This window comes from Etheostoma cragini, chromosome 19 (assembly GCF_013103735.1).
Source record: "Etheostoma cragini isolate CJK2018 chromosome 19, CSU_Ecrag_1.0, whole genome shotgun sequence".
Classification (NCBI taxonomy): domain Eukaryota; kingdom Metazoa; phylum Chordata; class Actinopteri; order Perciformes; family Percidae; genus Etheostoma; species Etheostoma cragini.
The window spans coordinates 7,920,913-7,941,026 of record NC_048425.1 but is presented as its reverse complement, the minus strand read 5'-3'; the positions used below and the strand labels follow the sequence as shown (position 1 = coordinate 7,941,026).

Here is a 20,114-nt window from a genome sequence, read left to right as displayed (position 1 = left end):
AGATTTACAAGCAATATGTTTACGGCATTTACTCTCTAACTGGGACATTTTGGGACTGATTGGCAGGATTGCTTTGAACAAAGTACACGTGCCGATAATCTGGTAAGAGCAAGGCAAGTTAATTTGTATAGCACAATTCATACACAAGGCAACTCAAAGTTAGTATAAAAAAGTATTGTGTAGATTTGGAAACATTGTAATAAAATAGATATTAAATTCTATTATAGACATTACAATCACTAAATTAAGCCAGTAAATTTAAGAACAAGAATACATAAACAAAAATAATGTTACAATTGAATTTCAGAAAGCTGCAGTAAACAAAGTTTTCAAAGTTCATTTGTGGAACACAATCACGGAAGGCTTGTATCAAGTGGACGTGCCGACAGTTTTGTTATAAGAAAATTGTGATTGGTTCAAAGAAATGCAAACAACCCAGAGCGTTTTGGTCTCCTATTCCAGAATGTATCTGTAGTGTAACCATAACTTTTACTTACTTACTCTGCAGTTTACCACCTCTCAAAATCTGACAAAAATCTATTAAACTGACCTTTGGCCATCACAAAAAAAAACGACCGATTCAGCAACTGTATGGCCTATTTCTCACTTAATATGTTTTCAGAAACAGGTTTTTGTGAACTATTTAAAAAAAAATGAGATCGACTGAACAAGCTGCCATGATACTTGTTTTTTTGAAATTCGGGCAAAGCCAGACCCACGACGTGTTCGTCCAATCAGCTGCCAGTCCGTGTCCTTGGTCCCTTCCCTTTTGCCTTGCAGTCAAAGATGGCTCCCATTTACCAAAATCATTTCTTTTTACGATTGCTATGACAATCTTTTCAATACTTTTAATAACGCACCATCACACCTACAACACACAACTGGCATAACGGTTAACGTTATGCAGACATTTTTTCTTACTTTCTTTGTGTTCAGCTTTACTGTATTGTTCCTTTTTCAAACAAAATCTGCCAAAATAGGTCCTCTTTTTACTGTTTGTACAACTGTAACATATCAGAATTAGCTTTGACCAGGTTTGTGTAAATAAACAAGGAATGGGACTTTGGTTACTGTAATCTTTCCTCTCAAAGTACAACACTGACTTGCTGTAACATATAAAGAATACTGTAAAAATAGATGGTCATACAATTGAAAGAACCTCAACTCCTGAGTGTGTTTCCTAGATGTGAATCAGCTGTAATTGATCTGTTCCCATAACTTCAATCAGCTGTTTCTCCCATTTACAGTAACAACGGAATACATGTAAAATGCAACGGATATACTATTTGTGTTTCAATTTACAGTATGAACAGCTGTTCACTTTCACATTAGCCCAATATTGGTTTAGAACATTGTTATCTGTTCTGACATACATTGTGAAAGCATTTGGAAATTTGTCAGTAAAAATCCATTGTTTTAGTCTTGTTGAGCTTATTTGTAAAAGAAGTTCAAGCATTTAAAATGTTTTGTTAACTGTGTAGCCTACACAGACAGATGTTGTGCGAACTGCGTTAAGACTTTAGGAAAGTTGTAAAAAGTATTGAACAGGGGGTTGCCTCTAGCTCATCCCCCAACTCTCTCCCCCTTTCGTGTCTATCCACTGTCAACGAAGGGAAAAGCCCTAAAAATAATCTTTAAAAAAATAAAAAGTATTGAATAGCAATTGTAAAAACTGCAGTGCGAGTAGGGTACATCATTCCACACTGAACATTTTGACCGTTTTTAGGGGGTCACCTGGCTGCTTTCAATGTAATGACTGTTTGCGTTATCCACACTGTATACTTAAAACTAAGTGTTTGAAATGTGCAAGTAGCCAGTTTGAGACACAGCCTCTGTTTTGTTTCTCCTTTTGTTACTCTCAAGGGGAAACTGCTATGGTATAAATTACAAGGTTAATGTCATGTTCTCTTGCTCTAAAAAAAAGAGACAAGCTCTCTTGATCAGTGAATAAACTCAATCCCAGTCCACCCAGACAAAGACACCCACTCTCCCCCATGTTGGCTCTTATGGGGCCTGTGGAGGGTAAGTGGTGGAAGTAATCCTTACACACTTGGTGCTCTCACTCTGTTTCTGTCTCCGGTTCACTGAAGGATAAAATCAAATTAGCAATCAGTTGAATCATCATTCAGCCACACTATAAATCTGGGGATGTAAATAATATGTTGACACCTGAATGTGTCAAACACAACAAGAAGATACTTCTTTATGTACGTGACTCACTCAAAGGTTTAACAAGTGAAACATGTTTTCACCTACAGTAAACATAATTCCACCAAGCTTTGTCATGGTTGTGGTTTTCCCTGTTATTTGTTTCTGGTTATGTTTTACCCGTGTTTGTTGTGTGTTTTGGTTTCCTAGTTCCACGCTGGTGTGTTTTAACGCTTCAGTTTCCTGTTTTACTTTGTACTGTCTATTTCTCCTGTCTTGTTTTACTTCTTGCCTTGTAATTATTTTCCTGCCTTTGTGATGTGTCTCACCTGTTCATCAGCCCTCATGTCACCTGACCCTCGTTACTATCCCCGTTACCTCGTGCAGTTAGTTTGTGCTTCCTTTGTTATCAGATCATTGTTGGTTGCTTTTAAAGTCTTGCCAGTCGTTGAGTTTGGGATTTCCCAGTCTTCAGTTTTCTGAGTGTTTTTGGAACTCTCTTGCCCGCACGCCTCTACACCTTTTTCCTACCTGGCTGCCTTTTCTTTTCAAAAGAATACCTATCATGACATACCATGAAAAAAGTACTCCACTTTCATAGTCCATTTCAGTTGGAATACATGCTAAGAATGGCTTAGTCACAAATAAAAGTCAGATGGATTTCAGCTAGTCAACACTGTAAACACACCCTTGCTTGCTTAGATGGATGCCCAATGCTCTGTAAAATGTAGATGTTATGAAACACACACACGTTATTATGTACTGTTATGTAAAAAAATTATGCATGGAATGTTCTTAAACAAAAGACATTTTATGATTATATTTTTGATATTTATATTTTTCCCACTATTCTGCTGTATAGGTTATTGATCCCCAGAGGAGAGAAACACATGTACACAATCACACATGGCTAATGTGTGTTTGCCTGATTAAAGCACATAGCTGTAATGTTTGAGCCTGAAAAGCAGGCAGGGGTCTGCCTAATTTTATTAACACTTCGTGAGCCCTCTGTGCATTGTGTGAGACTTCAACACACACACACACACACACACACTATGCATGTGCACTCAAGAATAGACACATTGTGCTCTGCTGTGTTTTGTATTTTAAATGTATTCATCTCATTTTTATTCAATGCCCATTCTTTAGATGTTGTCCACTTGATTACAGATCTGTTCATCTGTAATACTCATAGTAGTCTCGCGCTGCCAGACCAATCATCTTTGGCCACGCTAAGCTCTGGACGCAGCAACAGTGGCTTTGCAAAATAGTCCCGGGAAAGAACTTGTTCTGGTGAAACATTTGAAAAGAAAAACTTGAATTTTAATTTCCGTTCAATTCAATTTTATGTATAGTATCAATTAATACCTAGAGTCATCTCAAGACACTTTACAGATAGAGTAGGTCTAGAGCACACTACATAATTTACAAACAATTCCAGTAATTACCCAAAGAGCAAACATTTACTGAGACAGTGGCAAGGAAAAACCTCCTTTTAGGGAGAAACCTCAGCCAGACCCAGGACCCAGAGCGTAGCAAGGTGTAGCAGGGCGCAGACCAGGGCCACGGTAACAGCTACAACCATGATTTAGGTGAAACCCTAATCCAAGGAAAACTTCTGGGTGAAAAAAAACATAAGGATTCCAGGGAATAAGCTCCTGATAGCTAGGTTAGTAACAAGTATTTCTGGGTCATCGATGCACACGGAGGGAAAGAGAGAGGAGAGAGGGGCTAAGTGTGTCAAAGTAAGTACCCCGGCAGTCTAAAACTATAACATAATTAAGAGCTGGTGCAAGGCAAACCTGAGCCAATTCTATAAGGGTTGGTAGACGAATCTTACAACTATGAACTGTGAAAAGCACAGAAGAGAAAGGGTGCCATGTCTGTAACTATACATCCTTCCCCCGCCGGTCTAGGCGAATGCTGAAACGCCTCCCTCCCTCACAATAAGCTTTATCAAAGAAGAGAGGTTTAGGTTTATTCTTAAATGAGGTGATGGGGTCAGCCCCCCACACTCAGACCAGAAGCTGGTTCCACAGGAGAGGAGTCTAATCTGGCTCCCATTCTACTTTTAGAGACTCTAGGAAACACACACAACTTGATTAGACAGTGATTTGACTGTTCTGATGAACATTTCTAAACAATTAATTGACAAAAATGACATTTTTATCATTTATGTTGGCTGAAACAAATATTGAAGCAAACTGAGTAACTTGGTGCCTTTTGGGATGTTTTTGTTAACAATGTTAATGTTTGTGAGATTAGGTTTGTGGCCATTCTAAGGTTATATCTGAACAGGAAACAAATATATTTCTGAGAATGTATCCAACGCGGGTGTGACATACAAAACAGTTGGAGCTGTTCAGGATTTTGCAAAGTTTGCCGTGATTAAACTAAGCATCATAGTGAAGACTATATTGTAGTGTGAAGGGAAGTACTTCCACTCTTGGTTATGGGTAACTAGAGTACAAAGAAACATGGTCCTGCGGGGCCCGTGGTGGATGAGATGGTAATGAAACATGGTTCTGCCTGTGTAGAATGCCTACTGTATTGGTCAACAAAGTTTGGGTTTTCCACAAAATGGTTCATTGATTAAGTGACAAAATGGGAAATGTATCATTATTATTGGCTAAAACAAATATTGAAGTGAACTGAGTGACGTGGTATCATTTGGGTTGTTTTTGTTAACAATGGTAAAGATATATGGTAAAGATATACCATATACATGCCTGTATAGAGTGCCTAATTTATTGGTCAACAAAGTTTGGGTTTTCACAAAATAGTCATTGCGACCCGATAACGTGTGTGGACAGTGGGTTACACACTGTCCCATACTAGCAGCCTAAAATCTAATATCTTAAGCCCTTAATATAGAAAAAAACTTTCAGTAAACATTTGGCTATGTTGCTTGCATTTTAGCTTTTAGCTTTGATGCTCAAGTTGCTATGAGATATGACTATATCAGGGTGGAGAATGCAATGTGCAACAATTCTGTTTCAAAGTGGCAGATATATAAAATCTATATCCAATATTCACTGACTTTCTCTTGATTCAAAAATTAAATGACTTACAGGGAACAGTGACAAAATATATCATTAAAGTGTTTTATTGCCGCCAGAACATTCCGTTGCTTTATATCAATACTGCTGATGTACAGAGAGCACTTGTATCCTTTCTACATATCAGAGCCTGTTTTATAGTAGACATTTAAAACTGATGTGAGTGTGATATAAGGTGTGTGTGTCATTGTGATTTCTGTTTCTCCCACTGTTCTGGTGTGAGGGTCTTCTGTTCAAACGCGTGGATCTCTTTCAGCTCCTCGGCTAGGCACGTATTCACCATCCTGTTAACACACAACAACAGGTTAGGGTTGTGCAGTTATATGTACAACAGTCAAAGGAACCCTTAACATCCAGGAGCCATCTTGTTCTCATGTTGGTAATGTGCATTTATGACAGACCTTTAACTTAATTCAAACTTTGGCTTTGGTGCAGTAACTGCCTTACGAGAACCGCTCTTCTACAGACTCGATGAGTTTTGTTTTCCCCAGTCACATTTATACAGCATCTCCTAATAGACATACAGAGCCTTCGCCATTTAAAGAAAGCAAAGCATGTCGGGACTGATGCACCTTTAGCTTTGGGTAAATTCAGATCTTCTGGGAGCCACGTGTTGATCCTTTTTTTTTTTTATCAGTTATCACTATACAAAAATAAGTTACCTGTAGGATTTGACTTATAGAGTTGACTGCTGTCAATCAGAACAGAGACACACAAGGAAAAAATCATGAGATTTTGGGGGGCTATGGTTCAGATTTCACAACTGTTGACTTGGCAAAGGGCTGGCTCAACTCACACAGCGCTGGAGTTAATGCTTTCCTGTGATTTTAAGACGTTATCAAATACTGTATTTACTGGGCAATGTGCTGTACTGGAGCTACAGGATCCCATGCTTTTTGGGTTTATGTGAGAGGATGCGCCGTGTTGGCACTGATTTAGGGGTTTTGTTAAGCTCAATTACAGACTGGGATTTCACAACCCAATATAACCGTTATGTGTGTGTTTACACAGCTCTTAGGCGATGTCATCATGTAGCATAGCTGCTATATCATAAATTATTTTATAATAAGCAATTTAATACAATTATGTGGTCCAAAGTTCATAAAACCAGAAATAAAACCTTATCAGTTTAATAATTTACTGTGTGACTTTCTATCAGAAATCACTCTATTTGCAAATTAACATTTCTTTAAATATCTTGGTATTAATACTGTCTGGTTGGTCTGCCTGAACTTTGAATGTCTTTTGAACTAAACCAATAAAACTTGAGAACAACACACACTGCCCGCATGCATTTTGTGATAGTAGTACAGTGTAATACCTGTGTCTCTGTAAAAGTGGTTTGCCCTCAAACTGGGATGACACCACTAGGACTTTGTAGCTGGCAGCACATCTGTTGGGTGATGTATCCTCCACATCCTGTATTAGACAAGATAAAAGTTAGTTGGGGGCCTGATTATCATAAAACATCGCACAGCTGAACCAAACTCCTATCAAAAATCATTTAATTTAGTGGTGCTTTATTTGTTGGCCATAACTGATGTACAGCTGCGTGGCATTCATATCAAATATCAGCCTACACTCAATGAAAAAAAGTGCCTATTAAAATAGGAATTGGTATCTAGGATTGATTTCAGGAAATGATAGTAGAGATTTCAACAGTTGAGTCCGATGATTTGAGGTTGATTGCAGCATTTATTCCAACAATGAACAAACTTAATGACAAAGGAGCTGCTTGTTGTACACACACCCGTAAGTGTATGTCCAAGAGTGACTCCTGAACATCTCAATAACTGCTTTTCTATATTCTTCTTGTCTTCACACATTTCAGTGTGTCTATTTCTGTGGTACCTTCAAACTCCTCCTTATATGTAAGACACTTCTAAAAGATTTACACATTCCAATATATTCTAAACTGTGGGATAGGGTAACCTCAAACTAACCCTTATGCGGAAGATCCATACAATATATGCAATACATTTAAAAACCTGAATGTCTAAATATTCCACTTATCAGCAATAAAGCCTGTATAAATAGATAAGTCTCTCCTCTTGTAACACGTTAACACAAACCTGCCCAGTGGAGTGAATGTGCTATACATAGTTATAATTATAAAATATATAGCCTAAAACGTCTTAGTTATTTTCTACCATGTTTGTACTTTTGCAGATAAGTCAAGTCATGTTAACAATAGAAAGGTGAAATGGAGTTTGGCGTGTGTTTCTGCCCACTAAGCTAGCTACAGCAGACATACAAGCTAGGAGAACATGTAATACAAATAATAACCAGAAACCTACCACGTGCACTGCCGCGAGCTCCTTTATAAGTTTATCTTTGATGTGATCCGCTGTAATAGCCATGTCTGCGTGAACAAAACATATATTGTCAGTAACGTGTTTGAATATCAGTTGCAGTGGGGCTGTATTTATAAAAGAGGTTAGACATGCGGACACCGGAAGTACTATGGTTTTATTTAAATGTCTATATCGCTTGAAAACACTGTTGCATCACAGTTTTAAAATGAATTTCAGATTTAGAATGTTATCATTACCAAATGTTGTGTAATAGACGTTAGACGGTGTTTGTTTTTAGCAAATTGCTTCCACTGACCGTCCGTGATGGGGTGGGCGTCACTGACCGAAGAGTGGGATGAAGCTATGTCCAATCAGCTGCGAAATATACACATTATGGGCGGGACATCTTTTTTAAAGCAACGAATGAAATTTTTAGGGCTCCTTACAGAAAGACGAACTAAATGTTAATAATGATTAATATAGTCAAACATATATGTTTCGAAACGACTCAGTATCAGATGTAGCAGTATCAGTGAGGTGTAATTTATGATGTGAGCGATTTATTTACCTCACAGCGTGACACATTGAGTCCTTTTGAAACACGTTTTATCAGGCACTTCTTCAGGCTACTAAGAGAGTTGTTTACATCGTATTATGCCTACATCCTCTGTGGTTAACACGCAAACGATTAGATGCCGTTAGTCAAATGTCAGCTATAGGTAACTTGGCGTGAAAATGTTAAAGATATCTACCTTCGAGCAATAGCACGAGTAATGTTGCCATGGAGAATGGCAGCATTACCACAAATCAGCTAACGCCATGCTTGTAGTTGCTTAACGTTAGCTAATTACATCCATGCTCTAACGTTTAATTAGGAGATACATTATAACACACTGCTTATTTGTTTTACGATGGTTGTCGAGGTAGAAAGCTTCTTTGGCGTGTACATGCTGTACTGCACGAATCTTAAATTTAAAGGGCGTATTTACATCGGCTTCACCGTGAACCCTGAGCGCAGGATCGGACAGCACAACGCGGGACGGCACAGAGGGGGAGCCAAGAGGACCAGTGGAAGAGGACCGTGGTATGACCAGCGTTACTGCGCTACACAACATGATGGATATTGTGTAATTACATAATCAGTGACATTCTGCATATATTCCTTGTTTTGTTCAGGGAGATGGTCCTCATCATACATGGCTTTCCCTCTGATATTGCTGCGCTTCGGGTAAGTGCTCCGAGTTTGGCCATTTTCCAAAGCCAATAGAAACTACCAGGGCAGAGTTTAAAGTGCTGCATGTTGCTCTCTGGTACAACAGCTGCCCCAACTTACAGAATCAATAATAGGATGTCGGTGGACAGCAGTGGTGGAAAAGGTTTTCAGATCCTTTACTTTAGTAGAAATACTAGTACCACATTGTCAAAAAAAAACACACAAATCTGTTACAAGTCCTGCACTGGAAATGTATTTAAGTTAAATTATGTAAGTATCATCAGGAAAATGTACTTAAAGTATTAAAAAAAAACAGTTCTGTCAATCAAATAAGTGTTTAAAGGTCTAATTATTTCTGCTGAACTTGTAGGCCATTATATTTTTTTATACTTTAATTTATAACAAAACATTTTTTTCATTGTTTTGTTTTCAAAAATCCTAATTTGTCAAATAACTGTCAGATGAATGTAGTGGAGTAAAAAGTACAATAATTCTCTCTGACATGTGGCAGAGTGGAAGTAGAAAGTGTCATGAAAATACTCAAGTACAGTGCAAGTACTTCTAATTTGTACTTTTGTAAATTGACTTTACTTTGTTACATTCCACCTCTGGTGGATAAACAAAGTTGTGTTGTTGGTTTCCCTAATAATCTACTTCTAGAGTCATTGGCGGTTGTGAGGACTAAGTAAACGTCAGAATCAAAACTTTACTAACTGATTGTTTCATTGTGTTCTGAAGCAACACTTGGTCACCTTTTGTATCCATTCATTACATTCTCTGAAAACATCAGTCACTTCACAGTATATTACACACAATAGTCTGTGTTGTTGTTGGTTTCTTAATTGTGAAAATCCTTCTCCTTAAACGCTGCCATTTGGTTAGTTGTTGTCTTATTTCCTGATCTTGATGGTTCTTCAGGAGAAAAAAGGATTGGACAAAGGGACCTCAGTTCGAAGGTTAGGTCTTAAGTTTTGATCGACAGTTCCTGGAAATATTTGCTCAAAAAGGAGTTCAACTCATCTCTCTGCTCTGCAATTCTTTGAGTTTGACTGTCTAAACCTCCATACCCATACATACAAGGATACATTTGTACAGCAATGATTCATCATTACAGAGGCAATGCATTGCTCTATTACTGTCATTGGGATTGTACTCCTGCCTCAGCCCCTGGACCCAACTCCCAACTTTAGTTTCTACATGAAACAGGTTATTTGTCACTGATGTAAATAGCAATATCAGATAACCTCATTTGTAGCATCCTACCCATTAGATTCAACAGAAGCACCAAATAAAGAACATTATTGAGTTAGTTTCAGTTTCACTAACTCTTTGGCGCAGATAATTAAAAGACGAGGTTTTAATTGGTTATTCTGCAGACTACACTACAAACAATGATTCGGTGACTCATTAGAGTTTCTTGTTGCTCTTTAGACTTCAACTCACCTGGACATGTCTGGCTACTAAATAAAGGGTGTCTTTCTACAGCTCCATGTAGTATTAAATATCCCTATAGTCGATTGTACCAGATTTTTCCAGTATGCTTTCATCTGTGAATAATCTAACCAGCATCATTATATTTGTCAGTTTGAGTGGGCGTGGCAGCATCCTCACTCCTCCAGGCGTCTCTCCCACGTCTCTCGGCGAACCAAGAAAGAGTCGAGTCTGCAGTTCCACTGGCGCGTCGTCTCCAACATGCTGCGGGTGGCGCCTTGGAACAGACTGCCGCTGACGGCCCGCTGGCTCAAACAGGAGTACAGGATGGACTTTGAGCCCCTTCTGCAGCCTCCGCTACACATCCCTATCGCTTTTGGGAGTGTGAGAGCCAAGAAGAAGAAGGTGCCGCTGCAGTCTGCAGGAGAGGAGGAGGAGGAGGAGGAGGAAGAGGAGACATGCAGGTGTTTTCTCTGTAAAGGGCTGGTCAAGGTAGGTTCTCTTTAGATATTAAAAGGGATTTTATTCCGCTCTGTTGTAAGATTTGATACTCTGTTTATGTACAGGTTGAAGATATTACACATACGTGTAATGTATATATATTTTTTTTCTCAGCGTGCAACACATTTTTCGTTTGAGTATTTCGACACCACACAAATACAGCTTAATTACATATTTTATTTCACTTTTGCCATCACCTGGATCAATGCTTGTATACTGACTTTCTGTTGGGGAGGTAAAATAATGTCAAGTTGTAGCCAGTGATGAGACCTAACAGGCCGTCTTTTCCTCAGGTGTCAGAAAAGCTGAGCTGTTTCCACCCGTCCTGTGGAATGAGCACTCATGTGATTTGCCTCGCTAAACATTTCCTGAAGTCAGAGCCGTCCCACCTCCTGCCAGTGGAGGGGGATTGTCCGGCCTGTCGTCGCTCTGTGCTGTGGGGGAGTCTCGTCCGCCATAAACATTGCTGCTTTGGTGACCTGGAGGAGATCACGCCGTCTGCATCACAGGTTAGAAGATGTATAAAAATGTCCGCTTTAGTGCTCTGTATATTTGATATTTGAATATCTTCTGTCTGTGTCCTAAAGAGTTTCCCTCCTTTACACATCCTGCAAATTAAAAAGCCTGTTTAAGAATTCAAAGGAAATAACATCTACAGTTTCCGTCTGTCCTAAAGACCCTAACTAAATATTGATTTTAAGAAATGATGTATTACAAGTGAACGTAGTTTTTGCTGTACTGATTTGTTCTCTGATTTCCCACAGAGCCACTGGGCAGATGAACTGCAGATATGAAGGAGTGGAGCCTGCAAACCTCAACTTTTAATTTCTTCTTAATTAACTGTGGTGCCACATGACACAGTCATGCAGAATTATGTAGAGGATGGGCGCTCAAAATGCCTTTTTCAAACTGAACAGGAATGTACATTAACTTTATTAAGCTGTTCAGCAGAAATGTGCACAGGTCCAACATTTCTCCAGGAATAACATCTTAAATCATTCATTATCATGTATAGTATGTTTAATAAGTGTGAATTGTAACAAATAAAACAAGATTTTGTTGTAGTAGTAATCAATATACTGGTCTGGTAAATGAAGCTAAGGACAAAACCTCCTGTAAATATTAAACGCATCTACAGACCTGATAGACATTGTGGACCTGCCTTTGAGACACAGTGCAGGTTGTGACTCCCGATCTGCCTTCCTGTCATGTTCTGCTTCTCCTTCTGCAGGTACCGGCAGGTGGAGCCGGGAGGGTTGTCTGTGCCTGGCCATCCAGGCGAGGCTTACAGAAGGCATAAAAGACTGCCGTCCATCCACCATTTTGTTCTTTGTTCACATATCACACCATACATTCACCCATTCACACATGGCAATCACAACTGATGTCTTATCGACTAATACACCCCACCATTACACTTTTATTGAGTTAAGTTGAGTTATTAGTCTAGCTAGTCAAATAACCTACTTTTTGACTAATTTATCTGTGTGACCTCCCTTTTGATGCCGGTCTTGAGCCAAAGGTAACAAGGTACACAGAAATGGTGCAGATGGACCAGTTTATGGAAAGAGGGTTGAATAATAACAGTTTCTTTGTAATGTAGGTGTGTCAAAGTCAATTCCACTAAGGGGCCCACCGGCAAATAAGGATCACATTAAGGACCAGACATTAGTAGTTTATTGACATGCTTTTATTTTGAAAGCCAAATATCTTGATCTTATTTTGTGGGTCTCATAGCACTGTCTCCTTCTACAGTTTTTCCGACACAAAGCCCTTAAAAAGTCATTTTTTTTTCTGTCCTTTGGTTTAGCACACAACTAGACAGGCCAAAAGTTACTGTGAACCTAAATTGATACATGGGCCAGATCAAAATTTGCAATGGGCCAGATTTTGCCCGCGGGCCTTGAGTTTGACACTTGAACATGTGTGTGATGGTCTTTTACTTACAGTCCAGCATTTTGGTGCCACACCTCTAAACTCTGTCTATTTAACAAAGAAACAATGATGAAACTCGGTTACATTTGTTAACTTTTATTATTCATACAGTAGTTGTTAGTTGCAGTGACAAAGGAAACAACAGGAAAGCGTTATATAGGTACTAATTATCATAAAGTAATCAACAATCTAGATAAAATGTTTTGAGAAAAGCATAAATGTGCATCAATTGTAATTGTATGCATTGTCTCTATGCAGTTGTATTATTTATCCTCTGTGATGTTCCTAAGTGGATGTTACAGCAAGACTGCGTACCTTTTGAAAGAAGAAATAACACTATTTTTCTCTGACAAAAGAAAAGTTGAACTCATAACGCACCCTTAATCAACTCAAAACATTCAGGGGTTTAGTTGCCACCTTCTGTTATGACCAGTAGCGTATGTTGGCTGATGTTAGCAAACTTAAAACTGACAACCCTGACCTATTTACAGACTTTAGGACTTTTCTCTATTTACTGTTACATTACATTCACCATTACTATATAATTGCCTATTTTGGCCACAGATTAACCAAAGTTGTATTCGGCAAAGATACTTAATGTCTTTCTGTACATATTTTAGGTATTTGTCCCATGTGCCTACTGTAGCATTTTAAAGTAAACATATGAGAAGGAATACATATAAAGACATATCTAATGACAAAATATGTTAATATGCAAAGTGAGAGAACATAGTAATTATTCAAAATTACAGAATTTCTTTCTTTAGCTGCATGCTAATTTTTGATTTTTTTTTTTTTTTACAATGTTGCTGCAGTGGAACAAAGCATTAAGTTCCTTATGTTAGGAAATATTTTCCTATTTCTACAGCTAGCAGACACAGAGCAACATTACCATTCAGTTGTATTTGTATTCACGTGAATGAAGTCGAACAGTCCCTCTCCTTTCAGCTCTGGTTTGGTCTCTACCACCTCCAGAGAAAAGTGTTTGTCAGTTTAGCTGCTAAATGTTTACCAGCTAGTCTCTTAACTGTGTCTGTCTGCTGTGTGGCAATGAGCAGGTTGTGTACAGTGGCGATGATGAGGATAATAATAACATTGCAGTCCAGAGAACCAAATCAATGAGCTGAGGGGGAACGGCAGAGTTGATAATAAAGCGTGATTAGTAGTTGTCTATGTAAGTGGCCTTAAGTTTGTTCTTGTTTGTTGGTGTGTGCGTGGATCTCTTTAAGAAAATAGCAGAGCGTGAGTAGTGAGTGTTAGGGCGATTGAGAAAGTGACGTGATTAGCTTCGGAGCAAGGCGTAGTGAGAGAAACAAAGTGTCTCCGCTTGGCTTTCTGACCATGGTGGGAAATCTGTAGCAGGAAAAGTTAACCCTCCCCTTGATTTAATGTTGTATCTAGAGAAGGAGAACCAGGAAATGAGTCGGGGGAAATTCAATGCTACCAAGCAAGTTGCGTTGCCGCAACGTGAAATTACATTTTTGAGAGGTACACGTGAGGCTTAGGGTCCGGTGTGGGGTTTGTGTCTCTACGTGCCTACTGACATAGCCACGGCGTAGATTTAAAGCAGAAGTATGAATCATGCTTACCCCACTGGGTTTTTCCAATCCAACGTTCATATTACACATAATCATTTGATCCATTGTTGATTTAAAAAATATTAGTTTGTTCAGCTTTAAATTTGTGTATAGCAAAAACATTTGTCTTCCATGCTCGTCCACTTCGTCTCCTTAGTGTTGGACAGGGGGTGCTTGTACAGTGATCACCGGCTGGGAGGGACAGAAACAAGAAAAAGACCAAATTTTAAGCCATGGAATGGTTGATTAAAAGTCGGCTAAAGGTCCAAAAGTTGTGCTTGCCCTCCATCTTTCCGTTTCTTGTATGGTTTGTATATATTTGGGCATCAGGAGTAAACCCTGTTATCGAGAGAGGACCTCTATGATAGAACCAGATGTGGTTGCGAGATTTGTGACATAACAACACAATCTTTGCAGCTGTATTGCTAATTGTTCCAGCTGTTGTCAGCATTTACTCACCATTTTGGAAGCTGGCGAGCAGCAGTTGACCACTTTGCAGCTGTAGACAGCCAGAGTGATGGAGATGGCCAACAGAGCAGCCTCAATGAGGACACCCTCAGCAAAAATGTGTGAGTGGGTGCCCTGGTACAGGGATAAGATTGGCAAAATAAAGAAACATAAATGGGATGTGCGGTATTACAAGGCTGCTCTAAACAGCAGCTGAACAAGATTACACTTTTTTAAGTGCCTCTATCGCTTTCCTGACACTTCCTCTGCTTTCACACGCCAATTAAATGTCAATTGAAATTTGAACTGCTTTCATCTGATGGACACAATTATACAATAAAGTAAAACATTTATTAAAACCTTGTAAACTTGTCACACTTCAACGGATTTCATCTCATACTCTTCAACTCTGGACTCTTTAAATTAGGGTTAAGTGCTTTTAGTGCTTACATAACTGATATTTCAAAATATATCAAATTTGAAAGCAAAACTGTAAAGAATTAAAGAGAACTGCTTATACAAACAACATCACACTCACCACTTCCTTGTGTCCTGAGCAACACACCTGCCAGGAAATAGTTGTCTCTAGCAATGCTAGAATATATGCGTAATTTGCTAACAGTTAGCTATTGGGACCAGACTATTTTCCAGAACAAAAGCTTTCATTCCGAAAGCTACATCGCTAATGCTTGAAATGATCGATTTTGTTAGAATGTAACATCTTGGGTCTCTCTTTCTTCATTTGTTCTTGATGTTCTGTACCCAGTGGAATGAGAGCAAGCTTTACCCACCATCCCCATCTGTGGAGTAACAGTTAACAGGAGTCTCCGCTCAAAACACTACACAGTGTGTACACAATTGCGCTAAAAATACATTTGTCCAGTAGATCTCCAAAGCTCGCACTCAACACTGCACTTCCTTGGGTTTTCAGCAATACACCCGCTAAGTGAGAAGTCGATCGGATGAACGGTTGTTGACAAAATTAAAGGGCAGACAGACATACTTAGTTTTTGTTGGGATGACCACATAATTGCAAAATGATAACAGGAAACCACTGTTCCTTGCTCTTTATGTGCCAGATTTTAAAACGTAACTTTGAATGTCCAGAATGTAAAAATGTGTTCATAAAACCCACCACTACACTGCTCTAGTGTGATTATTTATCTTATCCAACTGTGAACCATGAAGATAATGTTCCTAAAAAGAACAAACCGTTGCAGCTCACCTCAATTTTATGGCAGGTTTCTCCCCAATGGTCTGTGATGTTTTGGTCGTAGAAATAATGCCAGCAGAAATAAGGCGTGTTATCCATTTTAAACAGCATACAGATGAGGTTGAAGAGTGAGGCACCAACGGCCACCAGCTGCATCCCCAAACAGGCCCTCAGCTGAAAGACAGGAGATTTTATTATTCTTTAGAATGATTTTATTATTCTTTAGAATTAAATTAATTTGCTTACTAGACATTTACATTTTCTCTTACAATGTAAGAGAAAAACAACTTGATATTTAACCCTCATGTTGTCCTCGGGTGAAACTGACCTGTTTTCCTGTATCAATGTTCTTTTTAACTACCAAATTGTGATTACCCAAAATAACATGATTGATTCCACACAACGCTCTTTGGGGTGATTTTGATGGGTAATTTTGTGGTGTCTTATTCAATTTTTTTAGCAGTGTAAAAAAAAAAATTTGAAGTGGTTTTGAAAAAGTATTGAGTAAAAGTTGACATATTCCAGTCTGTGATTATCCATCGACATACATTCCTTTAATTTTAGTCTAAATAATTCAAAATTTCTTTGAACATCAGGTATAATTTCCTAAAAAAAATGAGGTTTATTGACCATAAATTCCAAAAATAACGTCAAAAAAGGGACAAACGTTGAAAAAATGCGTCAAAAGTGTTGAAAAGGGGACAAAAACGTAAGTAAAACATCAATAAAAAGCATCACCAAAATTGATGATTTTCAATTTTGACGGAAGACATCACAAGGGTTAAATCCTGAAATTAAAATTGCAAAGGCAAATCATGTACAATCAGTTGTACTTGGTAGATTCACAACTATTTTGAATCATCACAGCTGGATTGACCAGCTTCCTTTTCTTCTGCGGTGTATCAAACCGTTGTGTACGTGCATCTCTACTTCCTCTTCCTTTACTAAACGGTGCTCTCTGACACTGCTTGCTACAATGTAATTGAGCAACATGGCCACAGATGGACAGTTGTGACGGGGTCAGTGGACAGTGGAATACCCAGAGACTCATCTTAGAGGAAGTGATAGAGCAGTTTTTTTTTTGGGGCAGTCCAAAAGTGTATAGTAGTCAACATTTCTCATGACAAGCCATTTTAATATGTTCTGGTACTTTCTGCCTTGATCTGTATTTTCTCAATGGTATGAAATACAGAATTGGCAATCATGTGGGGTCTCCGCTCCGGCCAGGTGACTTACCGTCGGCAGATGGAGGTTCTGTGCTGCTACAGCTACAATCCCAGCTATTATCACCTGGGAATGAATAGAACACAAATTACACAACCAGAGTTTCACCAGATAATAGCACAGTCCAAAAAAGCTTCTAGGGCTTCATTTCAGTGAGAAAACAATACATGTTATACAATATGGCCTGAATACAACTAGGAGAGCAGGTGGACATTGAGAAAAGTCAGTAAAGTAAAGAATGAAGAAAATAAATCTCATTTATGGCTTCGCCACTGCTCAAAGGTTTGCCAAATAAATAAGTATATCAGTTTGAGAACATTTCTTTAATGTACAACTGGAGTTTTAGTTAGGAGTTTTATTTTAAAGACAATACTGAGTCATGCACCGTGTTACTCTATGTGGGCACTGAAGGGCTTTGTGAGCAGCCCGTATATAACAACACAATCAGGGTCATCTGAGCTCGAGCTTGGAGATAACACTTTTTAATTGAAACACTGCATAACAAACTGGAAGTGTGAAATTAGAAAGATGTAGGCTTTTCAGATCTGAGGAGTTGCATTGTGGGTCATTTATAGAACATTTTTAGAATTGGACAAATACAGGAGACTGCAAGTCGGTCTCTGTTGCTTTGATCATTCTATTGTGAATCGGCCTCGAACTAGTCGCGATTTCGGACAGGCAGCAGGAGAGGAAGCCAACTGCATATGAAGGACTGATGACATAAAATTATTTTATCTAAAGAGTCTAAAAACAGGCAGGAAACGTACGCGTCAAGGTCCCGATCACCCTGAAGGGGTTGTATTCACTATAACAACCGCCTCTCTCTACATTATCCCTTACATAGACACACGTAAACATAGCCACATACTGTACTTACCAGTAGAGATGAAACGAAGAGAGGTATGTCACCTTGCATGTGGCCCAGGCCTTTGGACAGAAACACACCCACACAGATGATCTGAAACACACTCAGACCAATCTGAGTGATCTGGGACAGCAGAGAGAAAACGTTCTATTAAGAATGCAAATCTTGTGTTATGTGTGGTTTGACACACACACACACACACACACACACACACACACACACACACACACACACACACACACACACACCAGTCAATGATAAGGCCTAAAGCACAAAGCTCTGTGTATTATGGAAAGTACAGTATCTATCATAAAGTATATATTAAGGTAAGTAAAAAGGATTCTAAGTGATCATGTAATTACACTTGTTAAACCAAACCGATGCCCCTGGTAATATATACAATATATTACCATATTGCATTATTGTGATTTTTTAAATTTATTATGCTGTAAATATAGGTACTGTTAAACACACTCTTCTAGTAACTGTAACAGGTGGGAAACTGACACATGGATATTTACTCTGAAATGTAGTGTACAATAAGTATGAAGCAGGTATACTAGCATACTGAAGTAAATTACAATTTTCTCAGAAATTAAGTATTGGACTTTACTTAAGTCAAATATTTAGTGATATTAAGATTGACCATACATCTGGCGTTGAAGCTGCAGATCTCTCTCACCCACACACACACACACACACACACAGTACCCCCAGAGCTTTGGGTTCAGCCTCCAGGTACTTCTTATTCCTATGGACATTTCTCTGGAAGCTGACAGCGACCAGAGGGCTCTGGGCTGGGCTGATGCCTTCCTCCACAACTGCTGCTTCATCTGAAACATCCAAAACTTACTTCCATGTCTTCTATATTGACATTTAGGAGAAAAAGTAGTAGCCTAGCCTAGGGTGGAAAAGAGTTGCGGATGCATTACAGGCATGCAGCGGAAATCAGTTTCAGTGGGCTATCTCAAGGAGAAAACCATCTGGATTTCCTCACTCTGCACAAACAACAGATCTGCATGCCCTTCTTTCCTCGCTGTTAACTCAAAGTTATTACATAAAATGATTAACAAAGCGTGTTTTTACCTTCCATGATCACGATGGCAGCGATAACTTCCCTCCTTAAACGGGTTTTGTAGCGGTCCGAGGCTGCAGATCGGAAGTTTTGCAACAACTCTGTGGATTTGGGTGATCGAGTCCCGCCCCGTGTCTGTCTGTCATTATTGCAACATAAAAATAATCTCGCTTCGCCAGACCCTCCTCCAAAGCGCCGTAACATGCCTCCGGCTGCACGTTTCCTCTCCACTAAAGATGATCGGCTAATACGCTTTCTAGTTTTTACGTTACTTCAAATTTTAAGCATGACTTCAGCGGCCTATCAATAGAAAATATATATAAGTTAAAACATATTGAAAGATCAGCAGGATACAAGAAAAGCAACAGGGAACAAAAGTTAGTACAGTTAGTACAAGTTAAAAACATTGTATGTATTACACACACCAATGTTTTCTTTTCTGTTCTGCGAGTCAGAAATGGACGATGTATTGAGTTCCATTTCTTTTACAAATACAGAGAATGTTGTTTTTTATTTGTGAGTCTGCCTTTGCCGCGGTTAATTAACTCCATGTATGTCTGTCTACCAACATCTGTCAATCATTTAGCAGAAACACAGCTGATATCTGACCAGACATTTTATAAATGCAGCAGCAGAACTGAGGTCTGAGGTCATGTATAATTTAGTTTAAGTGTGACTGTTTTTCTGTTTTCTCAGACCTACTGACTGCATTCTCAAAGACACTGATGCTCAAAGATGCACTCTTGCTCTAATTGGATCTTATCCTCTAACAATTTTTGCTTTCTTTGATTTAATGCTTTAGTTTGTTGATTTTTTATACAATAATGAACGTCCGTTACATTCAAGACATTGCCAAATAAGTTGCTACAAAACTCATTGATTTGTGTGGATCAGCTCCACACAACTCTCTCTGTATTTTTCAGTATGGCTACGTATGTTTAGAAAATAATGACGTCACTAGATGGCGCTCTCTGTTAAAAAAAATGTTGAGAACACACTGAACTGCAATGCCTTAGGCCTTTCTCTTAAAACCAAGAGCACCATCTAGTGGGCTCAGAAAATAAAGACACTGGTTCACAAAGCTTCATTTGGCCATCACTACTAACTGCATGGAGAAGGGGGGGGGGGGGGG

At 38.9% G+C, this 20,114-nt stretch overlaps 3 protein-coding genes and 1 long non-coding RNA gene across 13 annotated transcripts in view; 2 read left to right on the top strand and 2 right to left on the bottom strand.

The window, feature by feature from the left end:
* zgc:112271 (uncharacterized protein LOC553698 homolog) overlaps positions 1-8,710 on the bottom strand; it is a 10,356-nt gene extending 1,646 nt beyond the window's left edge. Inside the window, exons 1-4 of one of the 6 annotated variants that reach the window (XM_034856918.1) lie at positions 7,759-7,878; positions 7,505-7,569; positions 6,529-6,626; positions 5,383-5,491 (exon numbers count right to left, since the gene is read on the bottom strand). In XM_034856918.1, the coding sequence (XP_034712809.1) occupies positions 5,392-5,491; positions 6,529-6,626; positions 7,505-7,567 (261 nt within the window). In that variant the 5' untranslated portion in view covers positions 7,568-7,569; positions 7,759-7,878 and the 3' untranslated portion in view covers positions 5,383-5,391. Of the gene's footprint in view, positions 1-5,239; positions 5,492-6,528; positions 6,627-7,504; positions 7,570-7,758; positions 7,879-8,648 lie in introns of those variants that run through there. The other 5 variants (XM_034856920.1, XM_034856917.1, XM_034856921.1 and 2 more) reach the window with 5 other exon arrangements.
* The window catches only part of slx1b (SLX1 homolog B, structure-specific endonuclease subunit), a 19,697-nt gene extending 8,043 nt beyond the window's left edge, over positions 1-11,654 (top strand). Inside the window, exons 2-6 of one of the 3 annotated variants that reach the window (XM_034856857.1) lie at positions 8,194-8,585; positions 8,678-8,729; positions 10,299-10,637; positions 10,940-11,155; positions 11,411-11,654. In XM_034856857.1, the coding sequence (XP_034712748.1) occupies positions 8,413-8,585; positions 8,678-8,729; positions 10,299-10,637; positions 10,940-11,155; positions 11,411-11,440 (810 nt within the window). In that variant the 5' untranslated portion in view covers positions 8,194-8,412 and the 3' untranslated portion in view covers positions 11,441-11,654. Of the gene's footprint in view, positions 1-8,131; positions 8,586-8,677; positions 8,730-10,298; positions 10,638-10,939; positions 11,156-11,405 lie in introns of those variants that run through there. The other 2 variants (XM_034856858.1, XM_034856859.1) reach the window with 2 other exon arrangements.
* The window catches only part of LOC117934883, a 17,322-nt gene continuing 4,688 nt past the window's right edge, over positions 7,481-20,114 (top strand). The window contains exons 1-2 of the long non-coding RNA XR_004654585.1: positions 7,481-7,628; positions 11,598-11,609. This is a non-coding gene — a long non-coding RNA (uncharacterized LOC117934883). The remainder of the gene's footprint in view (positions 7,629-11,597; positions 11,610-20,114) is intronic.
* Positions 14,276-19,149, bottom strand: LOC117934834. Of its 3 annotated transcripts, none has more exons than XM_034856860.1 (7): positions 18,994-19,149; positions 18,619-18,740; positions 17,920-18,030; positions 17,055-17,108; positions 15,831-15,992; positions 14,618-14,740; positions 14,276-14,350 (listed from the first exon to the last, which is right to left on the bottom strand). In XM_034856860.1, the coding sequence occupies exons 1-7, from the start codon at positions 18,998-19,000 to the stop codon at positions 14,312-14,314; spliced, it is 618 nt and encodes a 205-aa protein (XP_034712751.1). In that variant the 5' UTR covers positions 19,001-19,149; the 3' UTR covers positions 14,276-14,311. The 3 variants fall into 3 exon arrangements, with proteins under 3 accessions (XP_034712751.1, XP_034712752.1, XP_034712753.1); XM_034856861.1 differs by having other exon boundaries at positions 18,619-18,734; positions 18,994-19,144; XM_034856862.1 differs by having other exon boundaries at positions 18,619-18,731; positions 18,994-19,144.